This window comes from Heterocephalus glaber, unplaced genomic scaffold, assembly GCF_053883595.1.
Source record: "Heterocephalus glaber isolate CG9 unplaced genomic scaffold, H.glaber_assembly_v1.0 deba00001479, whole genome shotgun sequence".
Taxonomy (NCBI): Eukaryota; Metazoa; Chordata; class Mammalia; order Rodentia; family Bathyergidae; genus Heterocephalus; species Heterocephalus glaber.
Window position 1 is genome coordinate 14,086,340 of NW_028258316.1, and position 13,745 is coordinate 14,100,084.

The window sequence follows — 13,745 nt, forward strand, 5'->3', positions numbered from 1 at the left end:
CCTTGTTTCCATTTTTTTCCTCTTCTCATATTTTTTCCTTTCCCTTTTTTCCCTTCCCCTAGCCCTCTCAATTCCCCTGCTCTTTTAGACCTTTTCTTCCTGTTACACAATATCAGTTATACATTTTTTCAATTACAATATAAGATTTAGGAGACATTACCACAGATTTTACAGAATTTAAAAGGATATAGAAAGCATATTACAAAAATCTTTTTTGAAATAAATTTGACAACTTCTAAGAAGTAACTTAGAAGACAAATTAATGAAACTAACTCTGGAGGAAATATAAAATTTGAATAGCACCTATTAAAGAAAGTATATTCCTAGCTTGAAAACCTACCTATATGACAATAGCAGGCTCATAAACATTTTAACTGATAAATTATATCAAACATTTAAGGCAGAAAAAAGAAGGAACATTTCTCCCCTCATTTTAGGAACTCAACATTGTGCTAATCCGAAAACTGGATAAAGATAATAGAAGAAAAAAGTATGAACATAGATAGAAATTTGTTTAACAAAACAAACTCTTAGAAGTCAGATCTGGCAGTATGTGGAAAGTGGTTTTACTATAGGGATGGCAGTGTTGGTTCAGCATTGGAAGATCTACCCCCAAAAGCAATCATTTTAACAGAGGAAAGGAGAAAACCTTATGATCCTGTCACTAGTTGGGGAAAGAGTATTGGACTAAATTCTACAGCTGTTCATGGTAAAAGCTATCAGGAGACTAGAAGTAGAACAGAACCTTCTCAACAGATCAAAGACATGTACTCCATACTTCCAACAAAAACTCCTTCTATGAATGGAGACGATACAATGCTTTCTCTCTAAAGTGGGGAACAAGGGCATATATGCCTACTCTTCATCTGTCCATTAGACTTTGAAACATAGGTCTAAACCAAAATAGTCTGGCAATAAAATGACACGACTAGGATAGGATTGACACGGCAGAAGCAAAATCTTTATATGTAGATGAAATGATCATCTACAGAGAAAATACTACGATATCTCTAGGAGCCCCTAGAACTTGTACTTGAATTTAGCAGGATTAGAAAACACAAGGTATATATAAAAATTCAGGTCTGTGTATACTTGCTGTAAATGAAGAACTGGATATTGAAATTTTAAAGTTATGTAGGAGTACAAAGGACCCAGAAAAGCCAAAAACAAAAACAGTGTTGGAAGATGTTTAGCACCCAATTTTAAGACTTCTTCTAAAGCTACAGTAATCAAGAAAGTGTTGGTGTAAGGAAAGACATATAGATCATTTGAATAAAACAGAGAATCTAGAAATAGAACCACACATATATGGTCCACTGAGTTTTGAAAGATTATTTAACATTAGCATTTTATAGAATCTAAACTCAATTCAAGAGCCAAGGAAGAGATAGTGTCTTCAGCAAATGGCACTAGAACACCTGGTATCCGTATATAAAAAATTAACCTCAACCCTTTTTTTCCATACATGAAAATAACTTGAAGGGATCTATGAACCTAAATAAGAAAGCCTAAAAGTATAAAACTTTAAGAAGAAATTATAAGGGAAAATATTTATGAATTCAGGGTAGGCAAGAATTACCTAGGATACAAAAAACATGATGTATAAAAGAAAAAAAATTGATAAATGAGACTCCATCAAACTTTAGAACTTTAAATGACATCATTAAAATGAAAAGTAGTCCTTAAAGAGACCATATTTACAATGCATATAACCTATGAGCAGAATATATAAAGAATTCTTAGAGCTCATTAATAGACAACCCAATTAAAATGTAGACATAAGAAGATGATAAATAGCCAGTACAGCACAAGGAATGGTGTGCAATTCTAGAATCAGAAAAATACTAATCAGTACAATAATAAGATCGAATTATACACTCATTAGGGAGATGAAGTCAAAAGTTTTAAAAGCCTTGTCATGACTTTTTCTTTTTGTTGGATTCTCCCCCTTTGTGTTTAATTTGTCACACCCAATGGATTCATTCTGCTGGGTTTCCTGGGGTTGTGATCCTCATTGTCTTTTCCTAGGATATTGTCTAAAATTTTTTGGAGTGCTGGTTTGGTATTCATGAAGTTCCTGAGGTGCTCTTTATCATGAAAGTATCTTCTTTCTCCATCAGTTTTGAAAGATAGTTTTGCAGGGTACATCAATCTGGGTTGGAGGCTGTTTTCCTTTAGGGCTTGAAATACATCACTCCAAGCTCTTCTTGCCTTGAGGGTTTGCGTTGAGAAGTCTGCTGTGATTCTGATGGGCTTTCCTTTGTATGTGATTTGTTTCTTTTCTCTCACTGCTTGTAGAATTTTATTCTTCTGTTGAATTTCTGGAATCCTAACTATTATATGCCTATGTGTAGATTTTTTTTTGATTAAGGCTAGCTGGAGTCCTATATGCCTCACTTATCTGTATGTCAAGTTCTTTTCCCCTCCTTGGGAAGTTTTCTGCCATCACTTCTGTGAAGAGTTTTTTTATGTCATCTGCACTCTCTCCTCTTTCTTCATTGACTCCAATCAGTCTTATGTTATTCTTCTTTGCATTGTCTAGCAGCTGCTGGATTGATTTCTCATGTTCCCTCACAATTTTAAAGCAATTTTTCTTTTCCTCCTCACTAATTGCAATCTTATCTTCTATATCTGAAATTCCATCCTTACATTGGTTCATTCTGCTGCGCAGACTTTTGATGGAGTTTTTTAATCTCTTGGAAATCTGTTTGTATCTGTTTCATGGACTCTATTTGTTTCCTATGTTGGGATTCCATCATATTCCTCAGATCCTCTATTTTTTTTATCTGTGTCCTCTCTAGATTTATTAATCATGTCTTGCACCATGAGCAAAACCTTTGCTGTTATCTGAGTAATTATTTCTGATTTCATTTTTCCCAGATCCTCTTTTGTTGCCAGTTCAGAGAGTCCAGGTGGTTGGGTATCAGAGTGTTCCATCTCATTTCCCTTTGGGGCTGCTGTAGATGATATTGAAGTCTGTTTTTGAGGCTTGTTTATGTGTCTTCTCATTTCCACGGGTGGGGGGGTGCTTCTGGCGCCCACGCGGCTCACCTTCTGTGCCCTAGGAGCTTGGGATGGCAGCAGGGGAGCTTCCTTCCGGGTGCTGGGACCAGCTGAGCTTCACTGCCCTAGGAGCCTGGGATGGAGGCAGGGAGCTTCCTTCTGGGTGCTGGGACCAGCTCACCCCCTCTGCCCTAGGAGCCTGGGATGGAGGCGGGGAGCTTCCTTCTGGGTGCTGGAACCAGCTGAGCTTCACTGCCCTAGGAGCCTGGGATAAAGATATACTAAATAGATTATATTTCCTAAATTTCCAGAACAAACACTAATTTTAAAAGTTAACTACATTTTGGAAGGCATCTTTGCATATTTGCCTTGCATATTTATGTTTTTCAATGGAATAAGTCACTAACTTTTATTCTACTAAATGAAGACCATCACGTATTATTTCAAAGTCATAAGGGGGCAAATTTCATGGAAAAGCATTCTGGCCTTTTAGGATGTCACTGCTAAAGATTGTTAAAAACAAAACAAAACAAAAACAAAAACAAAACCCAGCTACTTAGGAGACAGAGGCAGGAAGATCACAAGTTTGAGTTCGACCTGGCCAACCAAGTGTGACCACATCTTAAAATGAATAAAAAGGCTTGGGAGTGTGGCTCAGTAGTAGAGCACTTGCCTGGTATGTGTGAGGACCTTAGTTTGATACCTCAGACTGGAAAATAAATAGCTAAATTTTAAAAGTTGTGAATTGTCACCAACATATAAAAATAGAAGGACTTATAAACCAAACTGCAACCTAACCTATTGATCAAATTTTTCGGAGTGACCCCATATATTATTAATGTCCAGTTTACAACAAAAATTATTATAAGACATGCAACAAAGCAGGAAATTGTAGCCCATACAAAAGGAAAAAAGCCACAAAAAACTGCCTGAGGATGCCTCAGTGCTGGACTTTCTAAAAACAGACTATAGTAAGTATTGCAAATATGATTAAAGAACTAAAGAAAATCATGCTAAAAAACTAAAAGAAAATATAAGAATGATGTCTGCAGTCCCATCACCCTGGGCAGGAGGATCACAGGTTCTAGTCCAGCCCAGGCAACTTACCAACTCTGTCTCGAAATAAAATGTTAAAAAAAAAAAAGGCTGGGAATGTAGCTCACTACGAAGGCCTTTGATTCAATCACCAGTACCAAAGAAAAAGAATAAAAGAATACTTTCTCACCAAATAAACAATATCAACAGAGATGAAGATTATAAACAAGAACCAAATAGAAATTCTGGAATTGAAAACTAGGATAGGTGAAATGAAAAACTCACCAGAGGCATTCAACAGCAGGTTTGAGAAGGCAGAAGAAAGAATCAGCTAACTTAAGGACAGATCAATTGAGATGATCTGAGAAGCAAGAAGAAAAAGAAAAAAAAATAAATTTTCTGCATGCCATTTTGAACACCAACAAATATCATCAAATATACCCATGTATGAAAAAAAGGAGTTCCAGAAGGAAAGAAGAAGGAGATAAGGGCAGGAAATTTTTGAAGAAATAATAGTAAAAGATTTGCAAATGTGATGAAATTCTTAATCTACACATCCAAAGAAATCAATAAATTTCAAGTCAGTGTGTGTGTGTGTGTGTGTGTGTGTGCGTTGGGGGTGGTGTACAGGCCAGGGGAGGGAGGTCTGCCCTGGGAAGCACATTATTAGCCAAAAGGAAATTTATATGATAATAATTTATGGTTCTTTTACCTTAAGCTATGGTTTCCTATGTCATCTGAACGCAGCAGTGTCTTCTAGGTGTGTAACTGTTACACACAAATTGTACTGAGTGCTTTCCAAGATTGCCTTGACTATTGCACTGAAGCATCGCCCCAAGCTCCACAAACTCTAGCTATGCCACTGCTCTGAGTATGATAAACTCAAAGGGAGCACATGGGTACGTCACAATATTGCCAAGTGCCAATGACAAAGAGAAAAGTCTTGAAATAGCAACGGAAAAGTAGCGCACCATAGTATAAAGGATTTGAAAAAAAGAAAGAAAGAAAACAGCTGACTTCTTACCGGAAAACAGAAGGCCCCAAGGTAATGGTGTGATGTATCCAAAAAAGACTGAAAGAAAAAAGAATATCCATCAAGAATTCTATATATGCCATTACTTTGGTGATTAGGATTCAACATAAGAATTTTAGGGGTCACACACCCTCAGACTGTAGTATTAACTATCACGGAACCCGAGGGCACCAGTTCAATGTTACTTATTTTATATTTTTAATTTTATTTCTCATCTTCTTGGCATTCCTTGATCACAGCCAACACATTCCCCTGCATTACTAGAGAAGGCGTTTTGAGAGATTTGTCCTGGGCATCAGATATGAGTTCACTCCGGCTCAGCTCCTCCAGGGCTGGCTGGCTCCATGGGCATCCAGCCTGTGCAGTTGCCAAGGCTCTGCACTCAGAAAGGCCCCATGTTTAGTTTGATACTCTGTTGCTGTCTTAAAGTTACTAATCATTTTCTTTTTGAGCCTGTATTTTATAAGTGAAGTCATCTTTCCTTACCACCTCTTTCATGTAGAGTATTCACAATGCTCTCTGACACAGAATTCTGGGTGTACATGGTGTGTGGAAGTTTAGTGAGACTCCAGGTGGAAGCAAGGAAAGTGTGTTAAGTCTATGGCTGAGCAAGCAGGGCACTGACAACCCCTAGAGGCCACATTTCTAATTGGAACCAGGATCTGTTGTAATCAGAGAAAGAAGGCAATGACATGCTGAAAAATAATGAGACATCACACCCATTCTTACTTGTTTTCCTGTGTCAGGCAACTACTTACATAGAATATGATAACATCAAAGGAAGAGGGAAGATAGGGCAATCTATAGCTCCTTTTCCTTCCAGGTTTTCCTTATTCATCAATTACCAAAGATACTGTTGTTAGAACAAAAATATCAAAAGTAAAATAAAACAGTTATTTGTGTGCAGGGTTTCGACTGTTCTGAAAAGAATGAAATATATACGTATATATGAACTACAGTAGACTAAGTGTAATTTTGGTAACTGCACATGTGAGTGAAGTGGTCTTGTATTTATATTTGAAACTGGCTTAGTACAATATTAAGATGAATGGTAAAATTCATACCAATAATGTAAAATTTTAATTTTTCTTTACTTTCATTGACATTAAAAATAAAATTTAAAAAACAGCATGGCAAGTTGAAGGAGATATTGCAGAAGAAAGGAAAAGGCTTTGTATTTTAATAACTTACCACTATTTTTTGCTTTTTTTTTTTTTAACAAGGAACTTCATATTTTTATCTTAACCTGTGCCCCTCAAATTATATAGGTAACCATATCTACTTCTTCCTATCTGACTCCAGCCTGTTTTGTTTTTAACTCTGATCATCAGATAATTTATCTGTGAAGTGTGGGTAATGCTAAATTATGCCAGTAACTATCCAGTGGCTTCTGCCAAGGGGCAATCATCAGGGTGAATGTTGGAGCTGCCACACCGAGCCACTGGATGAGCGACAGCTACTAGAATTAGATGAAGGAGCTTATGTTGAATGAGAAATAAGACTGAAAAAAAGAAACATGCCATTGAAGCCAAAGGGGGTTAATAGGCTGATCTTGATTCATTAGATTGTTGAAGGTATATAGAGAACAGCTCAATAAGGCTATAAAACCATGAGTGGTAAAGGCAGAGTGGGCAACTTCTCCTTTTTATATTGTCTCTGTTTCCTCTGAAGAAAATGTGCTTAACTGCATTCCACCAACCCTTGATTTTCTCTTTCAACTTATTATTTTCCACCCACCCCCTACTCCTTACCCTGAATCCTCTCCTAGTATTGATTAGGATCTAAAGCAGCCTTTTGGGTCATGCTATTACAACCCACTACTCCAGGGATTACAAAAACAGTGAGCAAGGGCTTTCTTCTCTATCCTTCCTCGGGCACCATTTGGAATTTAAATATAAATTCATCCACAGTGGATGGGGAGCCATATATTCATACAATTACTATTAAAATAAATTAAATAAATTGGCATGCTTTTTGTATATTTAAACTTATATAACAGTTGTTCTTCTCATGTCTTTTGTGACTTGGCTTTTTTAGGCACTTTTTAAAGGCATTTTTAGGCATTCCATTGTGTGAATATAGAGCAATTTATTTGTCATTCTATTGTTTTAAGTTGGATCTCAGTTATTGCATTTACAAATAATGCCATGAAGAGCATTCCTAGACTAGTGGCTTTAAGGTAATGTGTGAAAATCTTTCTGTGGTGTCGGCGAACCTTCTAGAGCTTTCAATGATAAAAACAGCCTGCTGTGGCACACAAGCCATAGGTTCACCACCACTGAAGTGTTTACTTTTCTATCATCCTTCCTAAGTTGTTTTCAGTATGTAGTGAAGTCTGATGAGATGTTGATATGCTAAAGTTGGGTGTAGATACTGGTACAGAATTAAGAGGAAACAAGGGGTGCTTTCAGGGTCTGATGTTGATAGCTCAAGTCACTTGGAAGAAGACTTTTAACTGAGCTAAAGTAGTGGAGCCTGAACACTAGGAAATAAAAAAGATTGGTGTGTTAATCAGTATGCTGGCACTATAACAAATACCCAAAATAATCAATTTATAAACAGAAAAGGTTTATTTTGGCTTACAGATTTTGAGGATCTATACATGATCAAGAAAGCACATTGCTTTTAGGCCTCTGGTCAGGGGACAACATATCACAGCAAGAGTGAGTGGTAGAGCAAAATCTTTCCCCTCATGACCTGGAAGTGAAAGATGGGCTAGGGGACCAGTATCCCCTTCAAGGGTCAAAGGGCAACCCCAGTGACCTAAGACCTCCCACTATGCCTCATCTCCTAAGGGTTCTACAACCTCCAAGTAGCTCCACTCTAGAAGACAAGCTTTTAACACAAGGACCTTTAGGGACACTAGATCCAAACTATAGCTTCTGGTTTCTCCTTTGGTCTAATCAACTAAAAATTTATTTCATTCCAATTTGAGCAAGCTGGTAAAGGCAAGTCAATGGTTTTAAAACAATGTGTCCAAGGACCTCAGAGTTTCCCATGGAGCCTTCCCAAGGGCCACCTCTGGGTCATATGGAGCAGATAGCAGGGTTTTCCCACTCTTCTTCACCTATATCAGCTCCCTCTGTTTATACCTGGAACATCCCTGTAAAATTTGGTTTCAATTAACATTTTTGTATGCACACACATGTGTGCACACACACACACACACACACACACTATACCAAGATAGTTGAATAATGAGAGATATTACTTGTAAGATTCCCTAACTGAATGTAGTTTGTACTCCAAGATTCCCTTTCACATTGATGTTAAGGGAAAGCACTTATATATGCTGTGTTCTGCAGTGTTGGAGCAGTAACCTATCTATTACTCACCAAGTTGAGAGCATAAATAAATTAAGAATAATACTACGGCATGAGACAGGGCTTCAGCAAAAAAACAGGCTGAGAGATAAATGTCATCTTATGTTCAGAATCACCTGGTACCAGCCTATGTTTGGATATAACATGCATGCTTCTAAAGTCTCAATTTGGAATGATTTCATTCTGAACTGACACCTCTGTTTCCTGCGTGGCCTCTAGACTCAAAATAGAAACATGAAAATTACATAAGTAATGATGGGCTACACCATCTATGCTACACTAGCTACAGAACAGGAACCTGAAGTTAGCAAGCTGGTGGGCTGAATTTCTAAGGCTGATAACACAATATATTGCTGATCTTTTCATTCTCCAACCATTAATATTGCCACCCTATAATTGGTTGGTTTTGAAAATTATACATATAAAAGTCATTTACTGTGCATTAAAAAGAGGTCTGTAGTTAATATTAATAGAAAATTGGTTTCTAGACATTGTTACTGAATATGAAATTACTCTTTCAAGAAAGTCCAATTGAAAGATACAAAGTTAGTACCCTTCCAGGAACAACTTCATGCCAGGACAAAGTCAGGAAACAATCACAAAGCAGTCTGACTACTTGGCTGGAGTGAAGAATGGGAGCATAAAGTCTAGAGAAGCAAGCAGGACCCAGATCAGGAGGGCTGGCAACCAGGTTACATCATTCGGGCTCCACCTGGAGGCCAGAATTAAGGTGCTGTTAGCAGGAAGATTAAGTGACATCTAAAGTTTCTGAAAGATCTAAGGTTTTCCCCTTTTAGAAAAGCAGTATTCATACAAAAACAAAACCAAAGACTTGCTCACGGGTCACATTTTATAGCTGAAAGGATGGACCTTGAAACCATACTCTTAAGTGAAATAAATGGGACACACATGTTTAATACCACATTGTTTCTCTGGTGTGAGAAACCAAAAGTGAAAATAAGGACTAAAATGTATAATAGACATTGGGAAATGGGAAGAAAATGTTCAAATGAGAAGGGGAATGAGGGAGGGGTATGAAAAGAAGGGACAAGGAGAAAAGAGAAAATCTAAGGAAACAATGGAAACAAAGCTTTTGTACATAAGGGAGGGGGAATGGGGAAGAAAGAAGCAAGATGTATCATGTACTGGTACAAATTCCTTATGCTGAATGTTATCATGATGTATATCTAAAATGTACCGATAAATGCTTTTGCTACAAAAATTTTATGTTTGAGCCATGTTTAGAAGATATATTGAGAATATTTTAGTTAAGACCCCTGCCAGCACACAGGAGGTGAGCCATGTGGGCGCCAGCAGCACCCCTACCCCCAACCTCACCCCCGTCGAAATGAGAAAATACGTAAACAAGTCTCAAAACAAGACTTCCAGATCACCTACAGTAACCCCAAAGGGAAACTAGATGGAACACTCTGATACTCAACCAGCTGGACTCCCTGAACTGGCAACAAAAGAAGATCTGGAAAAAATGAAATCAGAAATAATTACTCAGATAACAGCAGAGATTGTGCTCATAGTATAAGACATGATTAATAAATCTAGAGAGGAGCTCAGGAACACAATGGAATACCAACATAGGAAACAAATGGAATTACACAGATGCAGGTAGATTTCCAGGAGATTAAAAACTCCATTGAAAGTCTAAGCAGCAGAATGAGCCAATGTGAGGACAGAATTTCAGATATGGAAGATAAGATTGCAGTTAGTCACAAGGAAAAGAAAAATTGCTTTAAAATTGTAAGGGACCATGAGAAATCAATCCAGCAGCTGCTAGACGATACAAAGATGAATAAGATAAGACTGACTGGAGTCAATGAAGAAACAGAAGAGAGTGCAAATGACATAAAAAAAAAATGTTCACAGAAGTGATGGCAGAAAACTTCCCAAACAGGGGAAGAGAACTTGACATACAGATAAGTGAGGCATATAGGACTCCAAATAGCCTTGATCAAAACAAATCTACACATAGGCATATAATTGTTAAGATTCCAGAAACTCAACTGAAGAACAAAGTTCTACAAGCAGTTAGAGAAAAGAAACAAATCACATACAAAGGAAATCCATCAGAATCACAGCAGACTTCTCAATGCAAACCCTCAAGGCAAGAAGAGCTTGGAGTGCTATATTTCAAGCCCTAAAAGAAAACAGCCTCCAACCCAGATTGATGTACCCTGCAAAATTATCTTTCAAAATTGATGGAGAAATAAGATACTTTCATGACAAAGAGCACCTTAGGAACTTCGTGAATACCAAACCAGCACTCCAAAAAATTTTAGACAATATCCTAGGAAAAGACAATGAGGATCACAACCCCAGGAGGCCCAGCAGAATTAATCCATGAGGCACAACAAAAACTTAAATGCAAAGGGGGGAGAATGCAACAAAAAGAAAGTCATGACAATGAGAATATTTTAGTTAAACATAACTGAGGCTCTACATACATTGTTGAACTTCCGATTTACGGAGAGCCTTTGATATCCATCATTCTTTAAACATTTCTGCTAGAGAAATAGGCCAATCATGTGCAAATATCATTTATTAGCATTACTCTACAGCACAAGCAAGCAAACTTCTTTCCTTTTGAAATACAAACATTACCTATGTTGACTGGAGTGTACTTGCTCTCTCTTAATTTCCTTTTCCCGAAAATGATGGCAAAAGAACTTTGTTTATTTTAACTTGACCCATCTTTCGCAACCCAGCTTAATTATTTTACAGATTTCCTTTTGAAATAAATGGGCTAGATGATCAGACAATAGTGGCAGACTTTGGCCATTTCACTGACATATAAAAGAGGCACTTTTAGTGAAATTTATATATCAAGTTTTCCATTGTGCTCCTTTTCTCTACTAACAAATTCACTTAGTAAATAGAACCTTATTAACTCAAAGGAAAGAAAGTCAGTGTGATCATAAAGGTCTAATTTATACAAATATAATTAGAGATATGTTTTACTACTTTAAAATACAGTACAAATTACATATGAAGGTAGAGATTAGTACTAATAATTATATAGAGATTAATACTAAAAAAAGGTATAAGTAAAAATGCTCTAATAAACATAAAAATCATAAAAATAAATTTAATTAAAATCTTAAAGATAAAATTTTCTTTTATTTAAATTTGTTACTAGACTCAGTTGTAAGAAGCTCTGCTTTTCTTGATCTCTTACATCAAAACTGTGAAAATCCTCCCTGAAAAGTATGATATTTAAAAATACTATTCAATGTCACCACACCTGCCTGGCAAGTGCAAGACCCTGAGTTTGATCCCTGATACAAAAACAAAAACAAAACAAAACAAACTTTAGAGCATATTATTTTGTATAGAATAGTAAGTTTTGCTTTGGATATTTGTACATGCATATAACATACTTTATTTCCATGTCCCATTACCTTCCTTTCTCTTTCCTTTTAATTTTCCCCCACCTCCTTTCGCTAATAGTTTCTTTTTCTACTTTCCTAGGATTTCTTTTTCCCTTTCTCCTCTTAAATTTTTTCTTTTTGGAGTCCACATGTGAGAAAAAAACATGATATTCGACCTTTTCAGTCTGGCTTATTTCATGTAATATGATGATCTCCAGTTCTATCCATTCTGTGCAATGACATGACTTTATTCTTCTTTATGGCTGCATAATATTCCACTGTGTATGTATAGCACATTTTCTTTGTACATTTATTTATTGATTGGTACCTAGGTTGTTTTTATCACTTAGCTATTGTGAATTGTGCAGCAACAAACATGACTATGCAACTATCATTAGAGTATGCAGTCTTTGTTTCAGGAATATATTAAGGAGTGGTACATTTGGATAAAATGATAGCTCAATTTTTTTCATTTGTTAGGAAATGCTACCCTGATTTCCATATGTTAGGAAATGCTATACATATTTCCATGTGATTTCCACATGCTGTACTAATTCACATTCCCATCAACAGTGTAAAGAGTCCCCCACATCCTTTCCAGCATAGTATGATTTTTGGTATAAAAATATTTCATATCTGAATGAATGTAAATTTTGAATGAGTGGTAGGTGAATTAAGAGCTAGCCCTTATATTTCCTTTTTGTAGATCTTGGCTATCCTTAGACCATTTCCAACACCAAGGATGGTACTACTCATGATTTCTCTTTAAAACAAACACATTGTGAGCCTTCTCTGATTCAGACCAAATCTAAAGTCATCTCAGTTTGAAATTGAATCCAGGTGGGTCTCTGTCAATACCAGAGACAAATGGAACCTTCTAGAAGCATGTTTAAAGGTGGTACCACATCACGGCAAATGCCCTGGTCTAGAGGAGAAACACCAAAGGGAATGGGATTCCTAGTTTCTAGCCCTAAACTCCCATTTAGAGTCCTTTTATTTGTATTAATAAAAAGAAGTCCCCTGGATGTAAATTCCTATAAAATACCTCATATCTTTATCCTTGGACATGAAAAGGTGTGCTAATCTGATTTTAGTTTTCTTACTTAAAGAGCCTTCTTTCTAACATTAATAATTAACCAGATAACTATTTATCGAAATTCTTGAAGCTCAGTTGAAAAGGAAAATAGCTTCCCAAAGGTTATACCCATGGTTTAATACCACCTCTAGCCATGGGCCTGTTGGGAATACTTTGTTTTTTAATCTTCCTGGAGAAAAGCTGGGGACAAGAACAAACGTAAGTAAAATAAAACATCTGTATTTTACAATGTGTCTTAGTTGTGATGAGTGAAAAAGTATATTCAACAGATTGTGTTAATTTGAAAATAACTTTTTCCTTCTGAGAGCTCCAAGTGCATTGTTTCATTTCTGAATGAGAAAGTCATGGAAGCATTTTCATTTGATGAATGGGTAACAATATAACAGCCTTTGTAGGTTTTTTTTAAATTAAAAAATACGCAATTGCTCAAATTCCTCTGCAAAAAAACTGAAAGGCAAACCTCAAATCATAATATGTCTTGGCATTTACTGCTTATTTGTATTGGTGGTTAGTTTTCTTTGTGTTTTCCCTGGACTATGCACAGCTAAGTGAGAGTTACTTGGAGTCAATTCTAACACTGTGATTTGAAAATTTATTGTTGCAATTACTTCTACATTTATGAACTTCTTCATAAATTTTAGTATTAAAATCCTATGAGTTTTAAACCATGTCTTAAAAATATCAATCTCATATCTAGCAATAATATCTTGGTACAGAAAAGTAAGTGGTGATTGGACAAAAGTCACATTCTTTTTTTGACAGACAAGTCATAAAAATTGAGATTAATTGATTTCACAAGAGTGGCAGCACTAGGGCTAGAACCTAGGGTTCAGAGATTCTTCTTGAAGGTATTCTCAATTCTTTCAACTGCG

The 13,745-nt window shown here is 36.4% G+C and overlaps 1 protein-coding gene across 1 annotated transcript in view; it reads left to right on the forward strand.

Annotated features, from left to right (window-relative positions):
* Window positions 1–12,917: 12,917 nt before the first annotated feature.
* The window catches only part of LOC101710435 (complement C5), a 96,142-nt gene continuing 95,314 nt past the window's right edge, over window positions 12,918–13,745 (forward strand). The window contains exon 1 of the mRNA XM_087183287.1: window positions 12,918–13,071. Within this exon, the coding sequence (XP_087039413.1) occupies window positions 13,007–13,071 (65 nt within the window). The 5' untranslated portion in view covers window positions 12,918–13,006. The remainder of the gene's footprint in view (window positions 13,072–13,745) is intronic.